The 27,728-nt window shown below is 38.1% G+C and overlaps 1 protein-coding gene and 1 long non-coding RNA gene across 2 annotated transcripts; both read left to right on the top strand.

The window, feature by feature from the left end:
- The first annotated feature begins 1,486 nt into the window (after positions 1–1,486).
- On the top strand, positions 1,487–3,072 carry LOC119892371. The gene is made up of 3 exons (XR_005442544.1): positions 1,487–1,572; positions 2,246–2,431; positions 2,673–3,072. It is a non-coding gene; the product is annotated as an uncharacterized LOC119892371 (long non-coding RNA).
- A 4,941-nt stretch (positions 3,073–8,013) lies between these two features.
- Positions 8,014–26,171, top strand: zgc:110329 (uncharacterized protein LOC550500 homolog). The gene is made up of 8 exons (XM_038704181.1): positions 8,014–8,310; positions 11,771–11,956; positions 13,730–13,804; positions 13,966–14,061; positions 14,958–15,074; positions 19,450–19,500; positions 21,429–21,545; positions 24,945–26,171. Exons 1-8 carry the CDS (start codon positions 8,212–8,214, stop codon positions 25,278–25,280), a joined length of 1,077 nt encoding a protein of 358 aa, XP_038560109.1. The 5' UTR covers positions 8,014–8,211; the 3' UTR covers positions 25,281–26,171.
- The last annotated feature ends 1,557 nt before the right edge of the window (positions 26,172–27,728 follow it).

Below are 27,728 nucleotides of genomic sequence, written 5' to 3'. Positions count from 1 at the left end.
GGTCAGTCTATATAATGATGTCTTACTAAATGGTGCGCAATATTCATGTTTTCTGTATTCATTTCAATGGCCAGGATAACTTATCAAATATTAGTAAAAATTACAAAAACTTTTGTACATTTTACACTACAGCAGACAGCAAACCTGAACACTAAGATACTTTATGTCAAAGCAGCCACAGCAATACAGTCAATAACAGGAGCTAATGCATTAAAATGCCTGGAGATGAAGAGGGAGAGACAGCGCCTGGATGAGAGAAAGATGTGACCCACGACCAGTCCATCATAGTTTCTAATAATGCAGCGCAGTGAGAATCCAGACGTTTCACAGAGGAGACAAGCATCACTCACTGTGTCACTGTTAACAGACACTTCAGTCTGCAGTGTAATCCATACCCCTCACTGATAAACCACCACAGATCTGTAGACTAATATTAGGCTTTATGAGAACGTTTTATATATCATGTTGACACTTCTTTCGTTAGTCATGCTCCCTCTATCTCTCGCTCTATTTCTTTATTATAAAGAGGTTTTTTAATGTCTGGTTTTAGGGGTGCTGAAGGGGTTGCCGCACCCCTTCTTCCTGTGTCCATACATAGGTAGAAAAAAATATATACTTTATTGTATTTCAAACATATTCAAAATTTTTAAAAAGTAAGTCTGTAATTATATAAAAAGTATACAAACTTTCAACACACTTAAAAATAATTGTACTCTAGTGCACTTTCAAGAAATACATTATATAAAAACATACTATTTCAACTTTGTTTTAAAAAACTTTTTGTATATGTGTACATTTTGTTTATAAAAAAAATGTATGCTCAAAATTATCTCTGTATCAATGCAGTGAAAGCTTATTTAAAAATAACCATTTTAATATGCTGAAGTTTTAGTATATTTTAGATTACATTTGAGTGTATTTACTTAAGTTACTTTATTCATGCTTGTATTTCAGTGCATTACTTTTTTTTTATTACTGCAAAAATGCACTGAAAACCCATTTATATTTTTTTCAGTTAAGTACACAAATAGCTACTTGTGCAATGTAATGTTTAATAAGTATAATTTTAAAATACATCTCACACATAACCATCTCTAAAAAATACACTAAAAGCACACTTTTCACAAGTACAGGTGCACACAAGGTGAAGGCAAAAAAAAGCTGTGGTAGTGAGTGGATATTTGAAAAAGGAACGTTAGCCTACATGTTACTTGTCATGCTAGCTCAAATATTCATGCAAAGTTAGCTAGCTAAACTTCCAGCTGCTTTCTTCGAAGGCAGATATGTATTATGCAGACAGTGGTGGAATGAGTATTCAGATCCTTTACCAGCAATGTAAAAATGCATTAAAGGTCCTGCATGAAAAATCCTACTAAAAAAACCCCAAAAGTGTTAGCCGCAAATTTAGTTAAATATTGTTGTGTCTAGTACAATTTGGATATTGTTAGCTATTTTTTCACATTATAAATGTTTTTGTGCAGGCAAAGCACGCAAAGAAGGCTGTTTTGTTACCCCAGACATGCCGTCCCGATCATCACACCAGTTCTGATGACACCTTAACTTCCTGATATTGTAAGTCATACTTTTTTCTTAGCTGCTTGTTCTGTACTCTCTACATTCTCAGACACAAATTATTTATCTGCTTTATTGCTCTATTACCTTTTAGGGTAACAGGTCAACAACTCGGTTGAAGTAAAGTTTATTAGCATTTATCTTTTGTTTTTAACAGGATCTTCCGGTGTCCATGGTAAAATGGGTCTAATAAAGTGATGGTATTTAATATGTTACATGTGTCACACATCAGTCATGTGAATGATCTTTCTGTCAGTGGGAGCCTTCACACCTCATGGGTAGGTAGAGACCTCCTAACTATATATGGTATTAATTTATTCAATTGATAATTGACAATATTGCCAAAGCATCATACATACAACATAAGAATAATCAACCCCATACATTTCATTAAACAATTAATTAAAGCGTGAAGTAATCAAAGCGTATGTGTGTTTGTGTTTAAAAAAAAAAGAAATATAAAAATTAAAATAAAATAAATAAATAAAACGATAACGTGTGTATATATATTAACAGACCAAACTTTTTTTTAAATAATTAATTGATAAAAAAAAAAAATAGAAATCAGTATCAAATGTAAAAACAAAACAATTACTAAAATATCAAACGATCTAAATAATAATAATTTGAAAATCTCTCTCGCTCTCTCCCTCCCTCCCTCTCTCTCATACAGCACCCTTTGGCTGGCTGCGCAGTAACAGTTTCATAGAGGGCTTTCCTGTGGCTGAACCGATCTCGCATGACCATGTACAGTATGCCCAGGAGCTGGCTGTCCTGGTGTTTACAGAGGAGGTCCTTGCACAGTGACTGGGAAGTCGGGAAAGATGGGCCGCCAAAAACACAGTTGGACATTGCCAAAGTACATGCCATAACCTTGAGTTACATGTAGTATAAACTTCTATGATTTTTTTTATAGGAGCAGTACAAACCACCAGTAATTGTTAAATATATGTTCACAATGTACTGGTAGAAATATTGGCATACAATACTGACACAATTCCTCATTGCTAATCTTTCAAAAATAGTATAGGTTCAATACAGCATTTCCCAGGCAGTCTAATGGAACAAACTATTGACCTTATCTCTTGCCTATTCTGCAGATGCTGTTCTTCAGGAGTTTCCACAGACAAGTGCCTCTGATGTGCGAGATGCAAGTGTAATAATGAGCAGTTCAGCCAAGAAAAGGAATAATAAATAGTATGTTTCTGTATAGTGGGTCGTGGGGCAGTGGTGCAATGAACATTGGTTTTTCACTGTACAGTGTTCCACTGTGTTCTTATGAATGAGAAATGTGGTCAGTTTGTCTCACTAGAATATCATAATATATTTCTAGGAAGTCTACTATGAAACAATTATGTTACATAATTCTTAAGTGTGTGAAAAGTTGAATTGTGAAAATTGTTCAAGGGACAATGTTTGTAAACAAATTTATATTTACGGATCGTACAGTTCTTTGTCAGTATATTTGCAATGTTTTGCAACTATTGAAAATGTAAATGTATTTGAAATATAATAAAGCAAAAAACAAATTCACCTGGAAAGTGCATTCAGCATTGGGTTGTCCCACACGTAATTTAGCCTTCAGTATACTGGTAGCCTGTTACATTTGCAGTACTGTGTTGTGCAAGAGTATGTAATATACAAAGTAGCATAGCAAAGTTATAATGAAGTATATTGATTATTAGCTGCAAAGTGTACTTTTTTATTAATTGGAATAAGCCAAAAATATAACTGAGCATACTATTACCATAATACGAATATTTTAATAGTATAATGCTAGTATATTTGTCAGACACTGAGAATACATTTTAATTTACTTATATCACAAATAAGGTACACTTAATCTCCACTAATCAAGCATGTTTATTAGTAAATATACAGCCATATACTTAAAGTATACAAAGTATACTTGAAGTTGTTCCACTTCAGCACATAAACGTACACTAACTACACTTCAAATTGTGCTTTTCTACAATTTAATTTCAACTAAAATAAATGTAGTACAAAATTAGTTGTTCCAAAATAGCATGCTTCAAGTTGACTAATCATTAACAAACATAGTTAAGGCAGCCACTGTTCATTGACTGTTTAAAAAAAAAAAAAGTAAAAAAAAGTAGCCACTGTGACATCACCCATTGGTTTGTGTTATACCGTTTTGAAGTCTAGAAATTGCCACTTTGGCCGTCACCATCTTGGTTTATTAGAACGAGAAGTGACCAAATTTGGATGAGAGGGTGGAGCTAGCTTGGTTAGAAAGTGAAAGTGCCTCCATAATTCATGTAAAGTGTAGTATTAACTGGGATGCAAATTTTTGCTACTGAAAAACCCCTTAAATAAAAATGTATGTAATTTCATTTACATACATTTAGCCACACCCAACACCATAATCTGCTTTATCATTTATTTTCCTCTAAAAGGGACCATAAATCACAAAATTAACATCATGCTGTTTACTAAGGTAAAAAGATCAGGTGGGAAGTCGGGTCATTATCATAGACTTACAATCTGACTTATTTTTGCAAACACTGGAGTCACCCCCTGCTTGTCATTAGAAAGAATGCAGGGTTATAGGAAATTCAAGTGACAGCAATAGTGATGGACATTCAGAATGTTTATATGATAGAAATTCTGTATTTTACACAGTCATGTACCATGATATACAAAGCTAGTTGGCTTACCATTTTGTCGATTGTCATTTTGAGTTCAGGAATGAGAAAGATTGTGGAAGAGCTTTAATAGGTTTGGCCACCTCTGTATTGGCCACTGAAGTGATAGCTATGGGTAGAGGCTTCAACAATGTCACACAAGCTCCAAGAGTAGTGGAAATCAAACAGTAATATTCTTTCTTCAATCTATTTGTTAAGCACTACCCCACTCTACTTACCATGTGTGAATGAGCTATATTCAGGACTGGTAGCACCAGTGCTATTTCTCTTGTCATTATTACATTTTATCAAGGTGTAAATTTGTAATGGATAAAGGACAAATCTAATATGGTGTCAGTAGCATGATGAAAAGAAAACAGGAATAATTGCTGCTATAGCTTTGAGACAATGTGCCAGGTTGTGTGCAAGGATCGTCAATGAGAGGACATGGAAGCAGTCTTAAACCTACACACATCAACACACAAAAACATACAGGAAATCCAAATACACATAGCTTAAATGTAGGCAGCAGATGTAGGTGTGTCAGAATTGCTGAAAATGAAATGCATTGTAATTTACAAACAAAAATAAAATTCTTTGCAGATGACTTAAAAGAATACTTCAGCATTGTACTTGTTGTAGTTTAAAAAAAGGATCAAAATGCATCAGAGGAAGACAGTCTTTCGCATTCCATGCATTCTTTTCTTTCTTGACGAAACCTGCCGTTGGCATTACCCACAATGCAACTCGACTGCTGGCAGTAGTCAGTGATTCAGGTTTTTTATGGTCGTAGCTGCTGATGTAGTCTGGAGCCACTGGCCTCAAGCAGAGACGGGAGCATATTTGACAGTATTTACAGTAGTATGTTAATATGTGCAAAACTGAACTAAACACAGAGTTTCTGTGTTGAATGAGTTGAATTTTGAAAGAAGTCATTGAATGCATTTTGTTTCAAAGCACTGAAAAGTGAGCCACAGTTTAGTCCACACTGACTTAACTATGTGAAGAGTTTTGTAAAAGTTAACTTGGTATTGTGTTACCAAAAGAATAGAAGGGGGGAAACGTATGGATTGCGGAGAAAGATGAAGAGCAATGCAAGAGAATTGTGGAGTACATTTCATTACAAGTAAACTCAATGGGCACAAAACTGTACTTTACGCACAAATCTGTGATTCATCAATATTTTCTGAAGTAAATTTGTTTGTCAGCCTTCCCGGCTGTCTTAGAAAATGTAAACACACACCTTTAAACTAAATGCATCGATATTAAATTATTTATTTAAAAAGGCTTTAATAGACAATAATATGTAAAACTGTTAATTTCCTATTGCACTGGCCAAATGTATTAAATAACCATTAAATTGACACCCTTTCATCCTCTTCAATTATCATCATATTTAAAATATTCTATGAAATAATACTTAAAAATAAATAAAATAAAAAGTGAGTTTCCTAGCTTAAAGTGGAAAAATTTATTTACACAAAACTTAAAACAGGCTTACATGGGTTCTTGGCAAAGTCTAAAACTAAGGTTGCGTTCCATGAAAGTAGCAAAAATGACTTGTTTTGTGTGCAAAGTAAGAAAGTTTCTATGCACGTACCGTAAGAATAAGGCCCAGTGTGCTTTACATTAACATGGATGTACAGACACCCGCCCACCCAAAGCCATAAGGAACCTACAGAGCCTTTATGTATAATATTTTTTATTATTATTATCACTGATGTAAATAGCATTTTATTGTTGTAGTTGGCTGACGCAAAACTAATTTAGACTAATGTTGTCATAGAACAATGTATAGTAAAAGGTGCTGAAAAAGAGTTGTGACATAGCATCCAAAATATAGTTAATATAGAAAGAGTTAATCAAAAAAGTGCTTACAGGTTACTTTAGAATCTTACTGCGTGCTTGTAATATGAAAAGAATTTGTGCTTTGACGTGAGAGAATGAGGAACAGAAGAATGAGGAACAGTACTGTTCCTCATTCTTCTTGTTCCTCCTTTGTGAGCTGGATAAGTAGGGATGGCTATTTATTTATATGTGTGTGTAGTGCCAATTATAACTAGTCATTTTGGGAGGCTTTGTTTTTAGAATTATGTAAAGGTCAAGCAGCTTCCATGAGTTGTTTGTCCGAACAATCTAAGGCAGGATAAAAGGCCGCCGTCATAGAGAAGGGTAAGATGGGATAATTGTTTAAATATGGGCATTCGTGTGGTGTGGAGTGAGTAGGAGGCAGAGGAAGTGCTGGATTCAGATGACTTAACCCAAGAAATGAGCTGGGTTTCTGAATTTAAACCTAATTCAGTCCATGCAAACTGTCTCCCAGTCTGGTCAATGATCCTGAGGGCCTCAGGGGCATGAAAACATTTCTGAATTCCAAATGTTATCTCTGACCTTTCGATTGATTGTCTCTCAGTAGCTTGGCCTAAATGTTACCCTACCTCCCACCGAAAATTTAAGTCAGTTATTTGTGAAAGATGTGAGACTGTGTGTTGCCGTTGATGAGCTGCAGCCACCCTAATGACCCTCAGAATGTGCACCAGGGTGACAGATTTAATTCCTTCAACAAAGATCAATGGATATCCTGTTGAGTTAGAGAAGCCTTCGGAAAAAGGTTTGGCAGTGCAGATCTTACTGAGCAGTGCATGATCATTCAGTCCTTTCTTTGCCCACTTATTCCTGTTCACAGTCATATGGGACTAGGTGCAATCTCAGCACTACACTTCCATCACAGGGCAGTGTGTAACATAATATTCTATTGATCCCTGCAGGGAAATTCTGTTCTTGATAGGCCCTCTCCAGTTTAAGGTCAGAAGTCAGGGTCAGCCACAGAACAGCTGGGTCTTGCTCAAGGAGACATAATAAGTGTGGATGTTTGCACAGGAAGAGGATAGCGTTGGTTGAAGAACTCCAGTAAGTCAGTAATTGATTAAATATAATCACTCTTAGCTAGCTCATGCTTCTCTCTGCAACACACATAATGGAGTGTACACAGCAGGTGAGGTTGCACATTACCTGGAACAATGTACCACACCTACGTAAATGTACCACTGTCAGGAGGAAGCGAAGCTACAGATTGCAATAAAGAGTAGAAGAACACAAACCATCTGCTAAAGATGGAAATCGCAGAAGAATACACTTTTGATAATCACTTGGGTAAACACATGGCCAGCTTTGGGTAAACCTATCTGTGAATGCATCAGTAATGTCAAATGCCAAATATATCCAACAAGTGGTGCCAACAACTGATGCAACTTGAAGCAAGAAGGATTAGCTGTGAGTCTAGAAATAATGCAGTAACTCTTAGCTTTTTAAAATTTATGTTTTGATTTACTGAGATGGACTGGCGACCTGTCCAGGGTGTACCCTGCCTTTCAACCAATGTCAGCTGGGATTGGCTCCAGCCCCCCGCGACCCTGTACACAGGATAAGCGGTTGACGATGGATGGATGGATGGATGTTTTGATTTTATGTTTATGTTATACTTATTTCTATCATCTATTATTGTGCTACTACCATGACCAAGTTTCTTCAGAGAGGTCATTATATTTTCATCCTGTTGTTTAAATTATTTTTTATACCTTTTTTATAGATAGATGTTTATCATCTCTGTCTTCCCAAGTTCCTTAGCTGTTTTGCTACTACAGAGACTGATCCAGTACTTCTGGACTCAATGTCATAATACAGGCTGCTTTTTATAGTTTTTGTCACATCACAAAATGATGTTAGAAATTAACTGTAGCAGCTAAATCCAATGAAATTACGAGGACGTGTGCACTGCCCCTTTAAGAATGTAGTCAAAACAAAGCGTGGACTGGCCGGCCGCACGGAAATGGTTTTGTTTCTGTGGCTTCCCAAAATAGTGTGAGAGAAATGAGGGCTGCTACATATTTAAAATTCAGTTAGCTCTCTTAACAATATTTTATTTTTCATGAATATAATTTTGATATCTCCTAAACCAAACGAACGATAGCTAGCTTGTTAGCTAGCTTTACTAATGCAAGCAGCCATGCCGTCCTACTCTGAATTGAGGAAAACCAACCACTTCTACTACTTCATCAAATTTACCCTTAATATCTACTCAATGCTCTTCTCGGTAAGTTTTTGGTCCATTTATTGACACTGCCATTCTATGTGCCATAGTAAGTTCGAATGAGCTGCAATAGCATCAGCTTGTAGTAGACGCGAGCCACCCAATAGCGTCAGTGATTCATCTATCCAAACTTCATTCAAAACACTAGGGTTTAAATGTACCATATGTTTCAGGCTCATACACACGTTTTAGAACATAACTGGACGTATATTGTTGAATCTATACGAGCTGATGTACATTTCGGCATATATAACAAACAACGACCACGACTCTCTTTCTATTATAATTTCAATCTAAAACATGGATTCGCCTGAAACTCAGGCTAACTGCTAACGTTAACGTTACCTAAATAGCGTTAGCGTGAGAGGGCTATATCTAAGATATTAACGAAATATTACCGTGTTGGATAGGACACATTCCGCATTTAGCGAAATACTATAATGATTAGAAAATAAGTTAAAAATTATGATTACAACTTGGTGTATTTGATGGTGAGCAATGCGATATTAAGTCGCCATATTTTCTAATGGGATTTGGTGTGAAATTGTCTGGATACTAGCTAGCTGTTGAATGGTTAGCTTACAAGATAGACATAACCATCCAGACACCATGCATCATGCTAAATTTTAATCTCTTAATACTAGAATTTCGGGCACTGTAATGATAAAAAAATATACTCATATATTAATAACTGCATTTGGTATTGAAACAATAACGTAAACCACGATCACTGGCTTGTAAACGGCACAGTGGTGCAGGGCGTTGGATCCAGTTAAAGGGACGATAACGTGGGTAAATAGTTTTCCGACAGAAATAGGAGCAGGCTGAAAAGCGCTTTTGTTGTCATTCAACCAATTCAGGGTCAATATGTATTAAATGAATCGTATGCTTACAGTTGATTATATATCATCATTGATTTAGTGATTCACTTGATGCCTCTCCTCTGAAATGTTTTCTTAACATGTTACAGACTGAACTACACCAGGCATTAATAAATGAATAATAACAACAACAACAACTAAATAAATGATCTACTCAGAGAAAGACCTATGGTCATATTGGTTGTTGAAGTTGTTGGGATTAATTTGGAATCGAGAAGCCACCTAAAAAGGCTGGATGAGCCTTTAAGAAGAAAAGATGAGTGATAGTCAGCCTTCATCGCTTCACTTACAAACCCCTGTGTTTGTGTCTGGCTTCATGCTTACTCACCCCCCTCCCTCCCAGCTTACACCACTTTCATCTCCAGGAACACTGTTGAAATAATGTTCAATTTGCACCACCACCACCAACCCGACCGTGTTTGTCGAGTGTATACACCCTAAAGCACATTATTGAATATGAGTCCAAAACATCAGTAGTTTGATTCCATTAGTACTCCAGAGACCCTTTCATATGATCTGTCTCCCCCCTGTACTATTTCTGGGATTTAGGACACTGTGCCTCAGCTCAACTCAACAGACAAAAGCTCCTTTAGCCCAAAGCTAACGGTGTAGACTTAATTAAAGCTATCTTTTCTGTAGTTGTGTTAAGTTTGGTTAATGTAATTTAAGAAGGATTCTTATGACACGAATGAAGCCGCAGGTGTGCAGTGAGAATTACTCATCCACATCCAGGGCAACATGAACAAGTCTGGTTGATTTTTCTTTTTACTCACGGTTAGTTACAGCTATACTTAACAAACAATTACATTGAGAATTGTATTAGAGTATTAAATGTCAAATGTCCAAACAAGCTTTTTCCTGGGTCCAAGTGTCTTTGCACAGCGTCACTGTTGTGACATCTGGATCTAGCTAACAAACCCTAAGACCATAAGGCCGATATTATCCTAGCAATTCAAAGTTTTTTGTTTGAGAAAGGCTGACACTGGATGTGGGAAGCCAAGTGTATCTGCCAATGCTTTATGGAGGGTTGTGAGCAGTAAATAAGAGTTGAAGTAGATGGACCCCACTCTTAAGGCAGATTGCTTCTGTTCCCAATTATAAAATCAATAGCTGGGAAGAAAACACTGTTTATACTTTTCTTTTTGTAGCCCTTGGATTAGTTAAATATAAACAGTGGTGAGACACTCCAATTTGTGAACATGTGCTCTAAACATATTTTATTAGGGGTAGACTAAGGGTAGGACTTGGTTAGTCTTGCTAATGACTTTAATGTAATGCTCTTCATGACAGTAATTTACTGTGAGGCACTAATCCAGCACACTGACCAGCTAGATGTAGTGGTAGTGCAGTAAAATGCTACTAAAATATTACTAGTATGGATGCTTCAGTATTAATAATAATGTAATATAAATAATGGTGAAACAAGTACTTTTTGTTACGTGATTCTATTTTTAGTTGTTGCATTTGTACTTTTCCTTCCATAAAGAGTATTTCTTCTACCTCTGGCTAGATGTCAGTGTAAGTGTAAAGCAAGGCTGAGCACTGGGTGCACTTTAGCAATGATCACTGTTGTGATGATGCAGTCATATTACACCAACACCACATTTTACCCCCCATTTTTCTATTTTCTGTCCCCGTTATCATCCTTTCACATGTTGTAGCCTTTCCCCATCATGGTGTGAGCACTCAGTACATTTTGGGGGTTTGTGTACTAGGAAAAAAATCATCTAAACCTGTATGTATAATGAATACTTCTTTCATGCCTGAAAGATGGTGGTGTTGTTAAAGCAAACTTAAAGTCAAGTGCAACAGTTAAAGACAATCACTAATGACCCTTTTTTAATTTCACAGTGCTCTTATTCTTCAGTGGAACTGATTAAATCACCTCACTGTCATTAAAATCTTATTTCCTGTTGCCACCATTTGTTGTTGGCTTATTGCATACTGTGGTGATATCATCACAGGTTTGTTGCACATCCAGTCTGGCGTCTTGGACTTCTCCAGTCTGAATCTTGTGCAATGAATCTCCTGTGATGACAGAGGGCATGTCCCATCCTCTTCATTCACTGCATAATTCCATTAAGTGGATCTAGTAGTTGAAGTTTATATGGGCTGTAGCCTTATCCTGCCTTAAGAAGCAACAAATCCTCTTTAAAAAATTTAATTAGCCAAATTAAATTTACCACACTAATGAAACTAAAACTCAGAGGGAAACTGTGTCAACTTTTAAACTTGTATGTCCAATCAAACATTTAACCCAGAATGGTCTCTTCAGATTGAAATTTCTTTTTCAAATGAGAGAAAATGGCATAACTGTTATCATTCATAAAACAAGAAGCAGGAGCAAAGACAACGGAAACCCAATGAAATGTTCTTAAAGAAATCTGTATATTTAAACAACCGAACAGTCTTGAGTTCAAAATAATTTAAAGTAAACAATGTAATGTTTTCACACAAATACTACATTCTAAAAGTCTGAAAATTAAACATAGTTCAAAAAGCTTGAGAGTGTGTGTTCGTCATACTGAGGATTGTGACGGTTTTTATCTCATGAACCCTCTCCCCGTCTTTCTCCCCCCCAGCTGATGGGTCTTTGTGTGCTCTGTGTGGGGGTGTATGCCGAAGTGGAAAGGCAGAAGAATCGAACCCTGGAGGGCCTTTTCCTGGCTCCTGCTGTTGTGCTCATCCTCCTGGGCCTGGTGATGTTTACAGTGTCGGTGGTGGGCATGGTTGGATCCCTCAGGGACAACAAGACCCTGCTGCACATGGTAGGGATGATAGAGGAAGAGGGCGGGCATGAGCACGCCTTTGAAAAGGGGTGTGTGTGTGTGTGTGTGCGCGCACAACTTTTCAATTTTCAGAGTTGTTAAGAGAACATTTGCGGTGTCAACTGAGTTTCAAATTCACGGACGTAATGGGGAATAAAACTAAATTATACAAATGAGGGTACCTCAACAAACACAGTACTGTATTTGTGTGTACATTTGTATATAAATAAACAAATTACACACATACTGAAAACACAAAACTGAAAAATATAACTGCAAATGCACAAGTGCACCTGCTGGTTTTGTCTATAACAGAAAAAGAACTCAAAGGGAAGATATATTATTGTGGTTGCTATGCAACTATGTAATTAGATTTTGCTAAATTACCTAAACTGAAAAAGGGGATTAAAGTTAGCAATAAAAAGGAAGTCAATGATGTTTCTGCTTATGCTTTGAAGAGGACGAGGAGCTCATTTCATGCGGAGGAAGCTATAAAGTTAATGTTACTCACTGGGAGACTTATACATTATGTTCCTACATCCACTGATATTTGCTTCTCTCAGCGTCGGTTGGTTGGTTAAACCAAGCTTTTTACTCTGTTCCCTATCATTTTAAAACCTTAGATTACAAATCAAAAACAAGTATTCCATAAATAGCATACAGTATGATAAATACTAGCAGTTTTATCTAAGGAAGGGAATATAGGGATTGTGGTCTTTTTTTTTTCTAATATCAAATCCAGTACTGATATTTGCCTAAATGACACAGCTGTCCAGTGCGCACTCAAGCTACAACCTGAAAATATGACTATATAGAACTTAATACATCCCAAATTAAGTATTTATACCAAAGATACTCCCTATACATAGTTAAAATGATTCTATACATGGCAGCAGCAGATATGCACTGTTGATTAAATATGTATCTGACACACGGAAACAAGTATAACCTGCAAACATTTTCACAAGCTACTTAATTTAAATCCTGGAGTTGCTGGTTCAGAATGATAAAGTTAATAAGCTTGTTTTTGTTGTAAAATTGTTTAAATGATGTGAATGAAATTTTGAGCTGGAGAACTCCTGAAATTGATGTGACCCGATCAGCTGGTGGGAAGACGTGTCACTGTGTTGGAGTTATTGGGACTACAACAACACTCAAGTTTACTTGCAATTTTACAGTGGTATTACAGATTGGAGGTTCATCTTTCATAAATTATCTGTGGCCAGATACTAACAACGACTTGCAGAGAGTACACAACCCGAACAACAGTGGTTTCTCTCTGAAACTGAAATATGCTGCTACCGGAATGTTTTGTGCACAGCTCTTTGTTAAAACGCGTTGATATTTAGTTGTATTTTGCCAATCTGGGTTTGAAAAGTCTTGCACTAGGGCACCCAAATATCTTCGCATTGGTACACTCTAATTTTTACTGATATATGCAGTGAAATGCTGCACTAGACTGACACTGACACAAGAGTACACAGTAAAGAAAGATTCAGCATTTGATGTGGTTTATTTTAGCTGAAACTGATCCATTAAGATATTCCTGGGTCGGCCCCAATACTGATCTTTGGGATCAGCTCGAGCCATCTCTGCTTTATCAGTATGTTATGCGTTGTGTCTTTTGATGTACTGAAATGGAACATCTGCAAAGTTAATTTGTATTTGGTTGCAAAGAATGTAGTTTTCTTTTTTCTTTTTTTTTGGTGCACCACTGCTAAATATATCTACCAAGGGAGTACTGTATGATTCTTTATCTTTCTCCCTCCACAGTTCCTCTGTGTTCTCTGTGTGTTGCTGCTTCTCCAGGCGGTTGCGCTCACCACCGCGCTCATCTTCGAAAAGAAGGTAAGCATCTTATTCGTGTGACGTGTTCACACATCCTGTACATTCCTACATATCACAGTCACTACTTTTTCATCATCCTTTCTGACTGGCATCATCTTTGTCAGTGCTCAAAACAGTGACCACCTCTCCTCTGTGTTTCTGCCTCTCTTCATTTGATCTAGACGTCTACCTTGTTTCAGAGCAGTATACGAGAAGGAATTAAACACTACTACGATGATCTGGACTTCAAAAACATCTTGGACTATGTGCAACAAAAGGTAGTATGGTATTTTATCTAGAAAATATGTATAGACAGGAAATTCTATTGGGAGATGCATTTCTTATTTTTGTGTACAGCAATGATTATTAAACTGTGTATATAGGTATTGTTGTAAAATAATGGTATTATTTGATATTGTTGTGTTGATAAAAAGATGTGGGTTGTACCAGCCAGGGGTCATCTACAGCTTGATGCTCTCATTCATCGGTGCAGTTGGTCACACAGGTTTGTTATCCTGCATTTTAATCCAGCCAAGCTGGTACTTTCATACGACAGACGACATGATTTGTTTGTTTCAGTATTATTTGTTTATATTTCTTTAGTTTCAGTTTTACTGTTGGAATAGTCTGTCTGCTTTGTCACAGGTGCAGTGTATCCCCAGAAATGTTCTTACTCTTGTGGCATGGTCCCCATTATAAGAAAAGCCTTTAACTGCACAAACATTTGCCCCTTCAAATCCTTTTTATCCTTTCATGACATACTAAGATATCCAACAAAATAAGTACTGTCGGATTATTTGGCTATTTTAAAATGCGGTTGCTGTCTTGATAGTCAGTATGGCCTCATAATTAATGAGCAATCTACTTGATCTGTCAGAGTAACAGAACCTACAATGTGATTATTCATTATTATGCTGTAGGAATTAGATACAGGGAAGGATAATGTGTCTGTCTGGATGGGGTGGTAAGGGGGCAGCTTGGTGAGTGAGCTCCGGCTCAACTCGGAGGTGAAACAGAAGTGTGAATTGCACAGCAGGAGCTGTTTGTTTCATTTCAGAGACTTGAAAAGAACTCGAGCTTGTTGATGTTTCACATTTTAATTTGAGATGAGCCTTCGTTTTGATAGCATGCTTGGATCCTAATTGCCTTGTCCTTGTACTGTTCTGTTTTCCAGTTTTCATGCTGTGGAGGGGACGAGTATAAGGACTGGGGAGTCAACCAGTATCATTTCTGCAATGGTACTGGTCCACTAGCCTGTGGAGTTCCATATACCTGTTGTGTTCGCCGTAAGGTGAGTGCTGGCAGCTCACATAGAACAAACAGTCATCACCTAAAATACCATAAAACATCTGCACGAGCTGTTGGTGGTAGTTCTTGTGTGGTTGTTGACCCCCGTAGTTCGGTTCAGTTGGTTCAGATCAAGGACAAAAAGAAGAGACACCGTTTCCTTTTGGTTCTGGTCTGATAACTCATTGATTTGGCTACTCTCTTCCTGCATCTTTAGCACTACATGAACCTACATTGAGAAAACCAAATTCCGGTGACTGAGAGCAAGTCATGCAGCACTAGGAGTGTCCCCGACTAAGGATTTACATAGTCGAATCAGTCTTGCCTTTAGTCGACTGATCGCCGGATCGGGTGGGGTTATACACGCTCGCCTGGCTTTAATCTTGAGAATCTGCAGAGCTGCAGGCTCTACTCACTAGTCACTGTAACTTACATTGTACATCTCCAGCTGAGCTGTGCATGCCCACCGAGAATTGCGTTCACAATGCGGTTCCTCACGGGTCTAATACAAGTACTGTTTAAAAACCTTATAATATTTTTTGTGTGGTTCAACAATGGTGATAAATGATTCAAACGTTCCGCCAGGTGCACACACAACTAGCACTAGCACAACAATCCTCTACCTCACACACAAGCTACGCCCACACATGTACACTGACGCCCCCTACCTTAAGGGTTAGGGTTACAATTGAGGATTGATTCATCCATCCATCCATCCATCCATCGTCAACCGCATATCCTGCGTACAGGGTCGCGGGGGGCTGGAGCCAATCCCAGCTGGCATCGGGCGAAAGGCGGGGTACACCCTGGACAGCTCGCCAGTCCATCGGAGGAGGATTGATTCATGCACTTTAAAAAGATTGATTGAAAACTTTTTAACTTTTCACATTTTTATTTACAGCATTATACTGTATGTTATCATAATAGGCTGTATAATAACTTACCGGTAGTTCTATATAAAATCAGACATTGAGCACCCCTGTATAGCCAAAATTTAAATAACCCTCTCAAGTTCTGGAAAACAATCAAATTATTAACTGAAGCAAAAACAGATACAGAAGTACCATCTTGTATAGTTGTTAATGACAAAAAAAATCATTGACAAAAATGAAATTGTCAATAGTTTTAATAATCATTTCATTGCTGCTAGCTCCCTTTTATGAAACACTACATAATCCAGTTTCCAGCTCTCCCACTGTATGTCCTATTGATCAGTCACTGTCAGCTCAACCATTTCATTTCAAGACAGTAACCGAACCAGAAGTAAGGAAGGCCTTCAAAGATCTAGATCCAAAAAAAACAGCAGGTCGAGGCGAAATGGAATCATATTTTCTGAAAATAGCTGCAGATTTGATAGCCAATCCAGTTACATATTTATTTAACCTTTCTTTAGCAACGAATCAAGTACCAGCCATCTGGAAATCTGCCAATGTTCTCCCCCTTCACAAAGGTGGTGATCCTGCAAACATAAATAACTATAGGCCTATTTCTAAATTTTCATTATTAGCTAAATTAATGGAATCTAATGGATCTAATTAATAACAATATTCTGAATGAATTTCAATCTGGTTTCAGGAAACAACATAGTACAATAACAACTGTTTCAAAAGTTGTTAATGACCTGGTCAAAACCTTGGACAATAAACAGCACTGTGCAGCACTGTTTATTGATTTGTCAAAAGCTTTTGACACAGTGGATCTTAAAATACTCCTTCAAAGACTCAAGCAGAACAAGCAGTGGGATGGTTCAACAGTTACCTATCAGGGAGAACACAATGTGTGCAAGTAGACGGCCTCACTTCTGCCTCCCTAAATATTAATAATAATATAATATTTAGGGAGGCATATATATATATATAATATAATAAAGGGGTGCCTCAAGGCTCAAACCTTGGGCCTCTTCTTTTTATCATTTATACAAACAACCTCTGCAATAATAAAATAATTAATTAATTAAAATAAAAGAATTAATAAAAAATAAAAATAATAAAAATACAAACTATCATTACTGTGCTGATGACACTGTTCTCTATTGTTCTGGGTCCACATTAGGTCAAGCAGTCACAAATTTACAGTCCGCTTTTAACATCTTGCAACATAATCTGGCTACTTTAAAATTGGTTTTAAACTCTAAAAAAACTAAAATCATGACTTTCACTTTGGGAAAATCAACTAAAAACAATGTCCCAACCATTTGTACACTTTCTGGTACAGAAATTGTAGAAGTGTCACGTTACAAATACTTGGGCATTACCATTGACCAATCACTGTCTTTTACATTGCATGTCCAAGATTTGGTTAAAAAACTGAAATTGAAGTTAGGTTTTTTTTTTTTTTTTTTAAGTACTGTTTATCTTTTGAAAGCAAAAAACAACTTGTAAATGCAACATTCTTGTCATTCTTGGACTATGGTGATATTTTATACATGTATTCAACTTCCCAGTGCCTTCATGCTTTGGACACTGTGTTTCATGGAGCCTTGAGATTCATCACAAACTTAAAATCTCTCACTCATCACTGTTTGTTGTATGCTTGGGTCTGGTGGATCTCCCTCTCCATTCAGCGTTGGATGCACTGGCATCTTTTTATTTATAAGGCAGTGTTAGGACTTCTTCCTCCTTATCTGAACACTTACATCCTCCCGAGGCCTGCAGGGACATATCACCTGCGCTCACAGGATCTGTTTCTATTGACTGTCCCTAAAGCCCGCACTGACTTTGGAAAAAAGGCTTTTAATTTTGCAGCGCCATCTGCATGGAATCAGCTTCACTACAGATGAACTACAGTTGAAGGAGTTGGTCTCACTTTATTCTTTTAAAGGCTTTTTAAAGGACCTTGCAGAAAGGCAGTCTGTCTGTCACTTGCAGAAAGGCAGTCTGTCTGTCACTGTTTTTAAATTGATTTTGTAACCGCACTCTTGTAAAAGAGATTTTTAATTTATCCTGGTTAAATAAAGGTTTGAATGAATGAATGAATGAAAATGGTATGATCCTCGCTTTATAAATCTTCAAATCTTTGACTATTCGGGTCACACCTATGTAACACGTTACAGTACCATGAGACAGTAACTGGACCTCATATATCATAAATAGTTGTGAACCGGTCGAAACAGGACAGGCATTTTGTGCTGTTACATTGCGGGTAGAATAGTTTTATTTCACTCATTTTTTATTGGGGAATTGCTTACATACACAGAGTAGGACATACGCCTGCTTTCATGTTCTGATGCACATCTGTGTTACCATGTTTACTCAATAATCTTGCATAATCATAGGGTACACAGCATTTACAGATCGGGTCATCACTCTGTTATGATTCATGATCAGCAGGTATTTCAAAGTGGTTTATCTTCAATTAATTTTACGATTAATACTGTGGATGGTCTGCTTTGCTTTCACATCATCACTAAACTGCACCACAGTGTGCTCGGAGGTGGACCACGACCCACCTTGACAGGTGGTCTTGGTCAGGTTGATTGACGGCTTTCACACGAGCCTGAACTAAACTTGGAGTACAAGGGAATATTGCAAAAAGCAAACAAAGGAAAGGCTTCAGGAAACACTGACATGTTACACAACACAAACTAAAGCTGTAACCATCATTCAAGTTGTCATGCTGCTTAAATTCACTAGGGTTGACCATGAGTCATTCGGGCTCTGGATTACATAAAGTGTGTGTGTGTGTGTGGTTGCTTGGACCACGTACATAAAGTAGACCGGTAAATAGACTTTGCAATGACTGGATTTTTACTGTAAGCAGCCACTTAATTTAGCAAGTAGTGACAGCATGTAATCCAGAAAGAGTATCAGTGATGTTGCATTTTATTTGTTAATCCTAGTCCCTGCTGATAGATGGTTAAAATCTAGAAACTATCCACCAAGTTAGTGATGTGTGAAAAGAAACCCTTTATCTCCACAACAGTGATGTAATTGGTTGTGCGAGAGAAGCAGCTCGCCCTGCTAACAGGAGACATGCTGTGATTTAAAGTTATATGGCCTTCGGTAGATTTCTCTCTTTAAATGAAATGCTGGTCCCACGTGGCCTCCTCCATATTACTGGCATCACTCCTGTCCCTCAGTTCAAAGCAGTGGAGCTGTGCTGGAGAGAATCATCCAATACTCACACACATCCCAGAGATGGAGGAAGATAGAGGAGTTGGTTAGAAAAGCTGAACATTGGCTAGGTTTCTGCTGTTATCAGTTCCTACCTGTCAGGGCTGAAGCCACTTTGCAAACGCTGAAGTTCACGCTCTGGCTGGCAGCAGACAGGAACAACCCCCTTGTGGGGAGCGTTACGCTCACATATGTCCCCATGGTCTCTGGTCACCTTGGCTCAGTTAAAATCTTGTCTCTGACTTTAAATTTTGTCTCTTTGCACAGGTAGGAGAGGTCATCAACACTCTGTGCGGTTACAAGACTCTGGATCAACAGGTGAGAGAAACAACTGGTTATTCTGGATCAATTTTTGTCCGTTTAGTTTTTGTATCAATGACTTGTGACACAGAATGGTCACACCATGAGGGTTATGATAATATTTTTGGACCAACTTAGAAATTTAACTTCTTTTTTCACTCACTGGGATAATGTCTAGTGTCACAACACAAGCAACTTCCTATGTGTTCTTTCATGATAGTAGTGATGGCACATGGATAAGACACGTCTCTGTTGTAGGAGACCTGTGTTTGATTCCCACCGCGACATCCACAAATGTGTCCCCGAGCAAGACACTAACCACTAGTTGCCTTGGATCATTGTCAGCTAAATGGCTAATTATTAGTATTATTATTATTATTATTATTATTATTATTATTATTATTATTTATCAAAACAATTGGCAGTTGATAATGAAAATACTCATCAGTTCTATCTTCTATCCATCTATTGAATCACAGTCAATCAAATATAAATCAAATAAAATGATAATTATCTCATATTGTTACATGACAAATCTTATAGAATTTTAATTGATAAACCCTTTTTATAGAGTAAATAAATGTGTGGTTTTGGTTAATGAATGAAATACTTTATATATCACTTTATTCACAAAGATGTTGGCGACACTCCTACAATATATACATATCTCAAACACCTGTTATTGGGGGAAAAAAAACTTTTTGAAGACTTTCAGACTTTGGGGGAAAGTTCTCCTGAGATACCATCAGTTCAAAGAGAAGAGAGTCCTCTTCTCTGAAGCCTTTTCTCTTGTCAAAGTAAAACAAGAAAACCTTTCATTAAAGCAGAATGTAAATCCTCCATCCGTGCAGCTTGTCCATCAGTCACACACACACTCACACTCTCCTGCCAGACTCCTTAAGTAGTCATAATGATTTTCCTTGGCAGTTAGTTTTCAGACTGTCTGAGCTTCTCATCATGACATTCTGTGACACCATTAATTCTTGGCAGCTTGACAGCTGCTTCGGTCCCAGTCTTGTTTTGCAGTAAAGACTTTGGAAGACGTTCATTTTCATTCATCAGGAGATTATTAAGAGGCACTATAAACTAGAGATGCCCCGATCGATCGGCTGGTGACCGGAATCGCCCAGTCTTCAGCTTAATCGGCCATGACCGGTTGAGCAGGCACATAAGTGTTGCATATCCAATCCTGTGCCTGTGTGTCAAATGTATGCACATGCTGCGCTGCACGACAGGTGATGACATTAACAAGAAGCCTCCTCTACACGTGGCCCACCTCATCGTGGGCGGGGCATTCTTTTTTGGGTGACTTTATAAAATTGCTGATGAAGAAAGTCTACAGAGCCGGCAGAGACCGGGAGAGAGACAGATAGAGGTATTATTTTTCTGAAGAATACCAGCTATATAACTTTAGTCATGCTGTGTCAAATCCTTGGTTTGTCACACAGCAGGTGTATCCAGTCGACAGCAGCATCCCTGTAGTTTGTGACATTTTTAATTGGTTATCTAGTGTTTCATAGCTTTAAAGGAACATCCAGGCCCTAGGGCAAATTGTTCATCACAATTTAAGTTTTGCTACTTTATTCTCATCTCAAAAGCATTTGCTTTAGCCTCTATAATGTTACTTGTTCCTGAAAGAATTGATGTAGTCTTCTCATAACCTTAGAGGAATTACGACTGAAAAGCCTTTTACTGTCTAATTTACAGGCATGTTATTTACAAACGTGTGCTGTAAGCAGATCCTGTGATGCTAATTGATGCTAATTGATTCCTTTGTCCATTTTTCCATCCTCCAGCCTCTAGTTTTTGCAGCAGCTGCAATTAAATGAACAGATTACTACAAACTACTGTTTGTGACAACCTTGGAGTGTTGAGTGGAAATGGCTGTTCAGTTTGAGGTTAAAAAAAACTTTCCTCTTGTTGTCTTCCTCTGGTCTGTGTATCAGCGTGAAACCCTGCATGAGGTGATCCATGTGCGAGGCTGCATCCATGCAGTCAACCTCTGGATGAGTGACAACATTGGAATAACCATTGCACTCTGCTGTGCCATCGGGCTGCCCCAGGTAATTTAAAAGTCAGAGCACCGACTCACTGAAACTGAACTGGGTTTGAAGCCCTCTTTCCAACCAAATGCATCTCTCCAACTTAAAATTGAACTGTAAACTACACTTCACATTTTAATTTTCCTCCCAACAAGAAGGCCTGGCAAATAATTCATACTTTCTATGCTGCAAAAAACTGATTTAGCACAGCCAGGATACTTAATAGTGTAAGTTCATGTTTAAGTTTTCAAAAAACTTGCTTGGTTAATTTTTTGACAGTTTCATTACTTTATAGCTTTTGGAAAATCTGAATTTGTCTCCAACACATTAAATTATCCAAAAATCTTCCCATGCATCCATTTAAACTCGTCACAGCCCCATTCAGAGTGGAGTGATTACAATAATTGCTTATCTTTATTATTTTCTAAAACAGCTACGTACACAGCAGTGTTCCTAGCGTCACCTATCCAGTATACACTGAGCGCACAATTTTTAGGCAAGTAAGTATTTTGACCGTATCATCATTTTTATGAATACTTTATAACTCCAAGCTGATGTGTACGTGTGGAAAGAGAGAGGGTGTGGCCTAAGGAGATCACCCTATGTCAAGGTGTACATAATTATTAGGCAGCTTCTTTTCCTCAGACAAAATGGGTCAAAACTGACATTGAAAAGTCAGAAATTGTAAAATGCCTTTCAGAAGGATGCAACACTCTGAATAACTAAACTTCAATCAGATGTTCGCTAATAATCAACTAGAGCACAAAAATCTCATGGAGAAGACCTTGATGTAGGGTGTTGATCTCCTTAGGGCACACCCTCCCTCATTACACAAATACACATCACCTTAAATGCTTAAATCCAATAAGCATTCATCTTTACAGTTTGGAGTTTTGAAAATATAATAAAAATGATATGGTCAAAATACTCACTTGCCTAATAATTGTGCACACAGTATAAATTATAGTTCATACAATCTGCAAGAAATGATGTTCAATTAAAAACACCTACTCTCTGCAGTTAATAGTGTCCTCACACTACTGCTTTCTGTCAGTCCTCATCCTAACTTGATTAACAGACATGTCTTGCAGTTCCTTTGAATTGCTGTTGCTTGAGTACTCCTGGGTCAGGGGCCTGTACCACGAAGCAGGATTTGAGCTTATTCAGGTGACTTCGGGGTTAACCCCGGGTTTTCAGTACCACGACGGTGGTTCACTTCTGACCGGGGTCGATCGCCATGGTAACTTATGCTGAACGGCTAACCTGCTCCGGAGCAGGTTCCAGATTAGAGATCAACTCTATAAAAACGGCGCCTACTGACCAATCAGCTCTCTTGGAAATAACATCCCCATCTGTAGGAAATCCCACAGACTGTTTCATAGGCTGCTTTTATGTTTGCTGTGGTGATAAGGAGACACACAGCCGAGCTGAAAGAATATTTTCATAGACTCCATAAGAACACATCAGATCAACGCATTATTATAGACTACGCCTGTTAATTTAGGCATTCACACTGCACGTGTCAACTGCAGCTGTGTTACATAGACCATGTCCTATTTCTGTAATGTTACAATTTGCTCTTTGTAAAATATGACTCTCTGATGCCAGTAGGCTTGTTCATGTCTGTGATTGGTCATCTGCCGCTAACACTGCCTCTTTTATGTGAACGCACTCACGGCTGGATTGGGAAACCCTGGGTTTACGTAAGGAGTTGATAACCAGCTTCGTGGTGCCGCTTATCCCGATGGTAATTGTTAGGGTTAGTGAAGCCAGATAACGTAAAGATATCCTCGGTATGTTGAACTCGCCTCGTGATACACGCTCTGTGCATTGATCCTGTAAATAAATATTTCTATACACAAGCAGTGGTGTGACTATATATATATATATATATATATATATATATATAATGTATGTGTGTGTGTGTGTGTGTGTGTGTGTATGTATGTGTGTATGTATGTATGTGTATGTATGTGTATATATGTGTGTGTGTGTGTGTGTGTGTGTGTGTATATATGTGTGTGTGTGTGTGTGTGTGTGTATATGTGTATATGTGTATATATGTATATGTATATATGTATGTATATACACAGACAGACAAACCATCACATTTTCCCTCATTCTGAAGTCCGCACATCATGCATTAAGCTAAAAGTTAAAAAAGCTAAAAGTTACCCTTCATTCACTATAAAGCGATTTTCATCAATCAAGTTTCCCTCAGCACTGTTTCATCCCTATTGTAGAGCCTGGCAGTCATTAAGGAGAGCGGTGCTGCAACAACAGCACAGTAAAGTTCAGTGAAGAAAGGTCTACTTTATTTTGGCTGATTCCGATCCATTAAGATGGACGATCCACGGGACCTCTCCACTTATTCTATCCTGCTGATGTGTTTAATAGCTGTGGCTAACCTGTGGTAACCTAGGTAACAATGTCACTACTTGAGCCAGAATAGATTTTCAGCTTATGTTCATATTAATGTTATTTACAGAACTGTTTTCACTGCTGCTAGATCACGCTGTTAATACAGCTGCGTGCCTCCCTTTGCAGCAAAAGGGAGGAATGTGAAAATGTTGTTTTTCGAAAGGCTAAACGCCAACAAGTATACATTGAAGCAGAATATTCTGCTATATAAAAATGTGTTGAGAATTTGATTACATTGTTCTTTTTTCAATAAAATTTTACTTTACAACGCGCTGAAGTTATTGGAAATGGTTGGATGACACACCACTGTAAACAGTGTTTTTCTACATTCTGTATTCCTATTTCAGATGTTACCTTAAACGACATCCTCAATGTTCCTCTACAAACAAGAGCCACCCGCATAATATAAAGGTCTAAAACCAATAAAGTAATGACTTTAGCTCACACGATCAACAGATTTTCCTCTTACTTCAATGTCATAATTCTGTTCACACAACAAATTGGAGATTGATCGGTTGATCCATTTGGTCTCATAACATAGTGCCCTGCTTGACAAAACATGGTAACAAGATTACAAAGACAAGATGGAGAAACCTTCGGGATAACAACATTTATAAACTTTAAGCCCTGTAGTAAATCCCATGTATCACCTATAATAAACACATACATACGGTGAACACGTGAATGATAAAAACTGTGCAATGAAGCATTTACACTTCTTGGAATCAGTACCAGTAATAGTAACTTTTCCCTGCACATACTGCCTTGGTGGCTGAGTGATCTAAGGCCCGGGACTGAAATGATGAATGAGTTGGTGATAATTGATAAATCATTTAAGTCATTTATCAATTTTGTTTTTTGGCATTCTCACACTAAAATAATAACTGAATGAATAGATGTTATCTGCAGTTCATGTGATTCACATTGACATTAAGTTTTTTCAAACCCTTACGCACATTGAGAGCATTTATATAAAAAAGGTCCCATGTCTCCCTGCAGCTGCTGGGCATCATCCTGAGCTGCGTCTTCTGGAACCTGCTGGTGGACATGAGCGAGTCGGCCGACATGGTAGACTTCAAGCTGAAGAAGTCTGAGATTGAGTATAGCGAGCTGGACCTGGCCGGCGCCGGCTGGTGTATGTGCCTGCCGAGGGACGGCGGCTACCTGCCTGTCCCCGTGTCTGAGCCCGAACTCGACCCCATTGACGCTCACCTATTGAAGCTGAAGAAGCAGCCGCCTCTAACACACGCTCAGCTCCGAGAAATGCAGCAGTCCAGATCGGCCACGGGGCTGGACGAGGTAGACATTGGCCGAAAGCAGAAAAGGGAACACTGAGTGGTCTTTTTGCCCTTTCTTGCCTTTAGGGTTTTTACCTATTTTTTTTTTTTCTCTCTCATTGTGATCATTGCATTTGTTGGATTTGTGTTGCACTACTTAATGGTTGAAGCTGTCAATAATTGGATTAAGAGAAATTTGGTCAGCTAAAGGGATCAGAAGTACTTGGGCACTTTTGTTGCTGAATTTGTTTACAACAAAAATTGAAGGAACAAGAAGCAACATTGACCTCTTTATAAACATTTCTTTTGTGTTTGTGACAGTTGATGTTCAAGGATTTATGGCATTATATCACATTTTATTAAAAAAATTTAGCCTTTGAAATTGAGCTGTGTCTCATGTGCTAAAGCTTACCTCAGGCTGTTTTGAAAATAGCCCAGTAGTCAGAGGGACAGTACTATTTGGTGTATAAATTAATGGTAGCTTGAAAAGACGTTTTTTTTGGTGTTGGAGAAATAGGAATAGCCAAGTATGTCTTGCGTGTAGCGTCTGTGACGGATGTATACAGTTTGTGTATTGTTTCTTTCAATTATGATTTCAATTTGATTTTGTGCAATCGGTGTACATTGTAAGACTGGTAGTTGTGGAATAACATGGGATGCATGTTTTGTACTGTATATGAAGTAAATTTAAAATAAACAAAAACAGAAAATCTCAGTTTACATGTTAGGCTCTCATCAGGAGGGGGCTTCAGTCTATTCCATTTTAACTAAACTTTTTATTCCATCTTTTAAAGGAACAACTACATGGATTATCCAGACTGGAAATCCAGTTAAAAGCTACTCTGATGGTTTTTTGTATCTGATTTATGCACTGTTTTGAGCTTCCCCCTAGCTCCTGCCTTGTATCAGCACTACTGTTCTTGTCAATAAAGCTGAATTTGTCTACTGATTTCTGTGCGGAATTTTGTGCTGACAGAAGGATACATTGCATTTGAAATGCAAATTTTGTCTCCAAAGATGATTATACTCTGCTCCACCTCTTTGCCCATTTTTGGATTAGCTGGAGACTGGCACTGCTAAGATGGTGACGACCAGAGCCACCGGGAGCCGCCCAAGTTGAGCTTCAAAACTCTTCAGAAACCTATGGGGTACGTCACAAACGGTCTGTGGTCTTGGCATGTAGATCAAGTGTATAGTGTGAAACTATTTGCAGGAATGTGTAACGCGTTACCCAACGTGCACAGCTAAATTAGGACCCACTCATAGGGAAAAATAGCTCCATAGCCCTACTAGAGGTCGACTAGTGGACGAGGTTTTAATTAGCAATTAGGTTTTGTATTTTATGGTTTATTTACTGTTGTTATTTTATTTGTTTCTAGTTGATTTTTTACTGTAAAGCACTTTGTGAACGCTCTTGTCTGTGAAAGGTGCTATTTGAAAATAGTTTATTTACTAGGTCAGAAACTTCACAGGGAACATGCCAGGAGCTCAGTTTGTACAGTTATAGCTTGAAATCCTACTGGAAATTTGTTTTAATCTGTTGATGTCATGGTGTGGCTGTGGCTTAGGAGTCAGAAAGGGTCATCCACTAATCAGAAGGTTGGTGTTTGATTCCCACCTCCTCCTGTTTGCATGTTGATGTGTCCTTAGGCATACTGAACCCCAAATTGTTTCTGATGGCCGTGTGATTAAATGTATTCGTTTTCTGTTTCTGATGAGCAGTTGGAGCCTTGCATGAAAGCCTCTGCTGTCAGTGTGAATGTGATGTGACAGATAGTGTGAAATGTGCTATATACAGGTGCTGGTCATATAATTAGAATATCATCAAAAAGTTGATTTATTTCAGTAATTCCATTCAACCAGTGAAACTTGTATAAATTATACATTCATTCCACACTGACTGATATATTTCAAGAGTTCATTCCTTTTCATTTTGATGATTATAACTGACAACTAATGAAAACCCCAAAATCAGTATCTCAGAAAATTGGTGCCACACTCTAATCAGCTAATTAACTCAAAACACCTGCAAAGGCCTTTAAATGGTCTCTCAGTCTAGTTCTGTAGGCTACACAATCATGGGGAAGACTGCTGACTTGACAGCTGTCCAAAAGACGACCATTGACACCTTGCACAAGGAGGGCAAGACACAAAAGGTCATTGCTAAAGAGGCTGGCTGTTCACAGAGCTCTGTGTCCAAACACATTAATAGAGAGGTGAAAGGAAGGAAAAGATGTGGTAGAAAAAAGTGTCCAAGCAATAGGATAACCGCACCCTGGAGAGGATTGTGAAACAAAACCCATTCAAAAATGTGGGGAGATTCACAAAGAGTGGACTGCAGCTGGAGTCAGTGCTTCAAGAACCACCACGCACAGACGTATGCAAGACATGGGTTTCAGCTGTCGCATTCCTTGTGTCAGGACACGGCGTCAGAAGTGACTCACCTGAGCTAAAGACAAAAAGGACTGGACTGCTGCTGAGTGGTCCAAAGTTATGTTCTCTGATG

The sequence above is a fragment of the Micropterus salmoides genome, unplaced genomic scaffold, assembly GCF_014851395.1.
Source record: "Micropterus salmoides isolate LMB-PRFRI ecotype aquatic unplaced genomic scaffold, ASM1485139v1 Ms_hic_scaffold_7, whole genome shotgun sequence".
Classification (NCBI taxonomy): domain Eukaryota; kingdom Metazoa; phylum Chordata; class Actinopteri; order Centrarchiformes; family Centrarchidae; genus Micropterus; species Micropterus salmoides.
The sequence above is the reverse complement of the archived record's forward strand: the minus strand, read 5'-3'. Positions and strand labels throughout refer to the sequence as shown.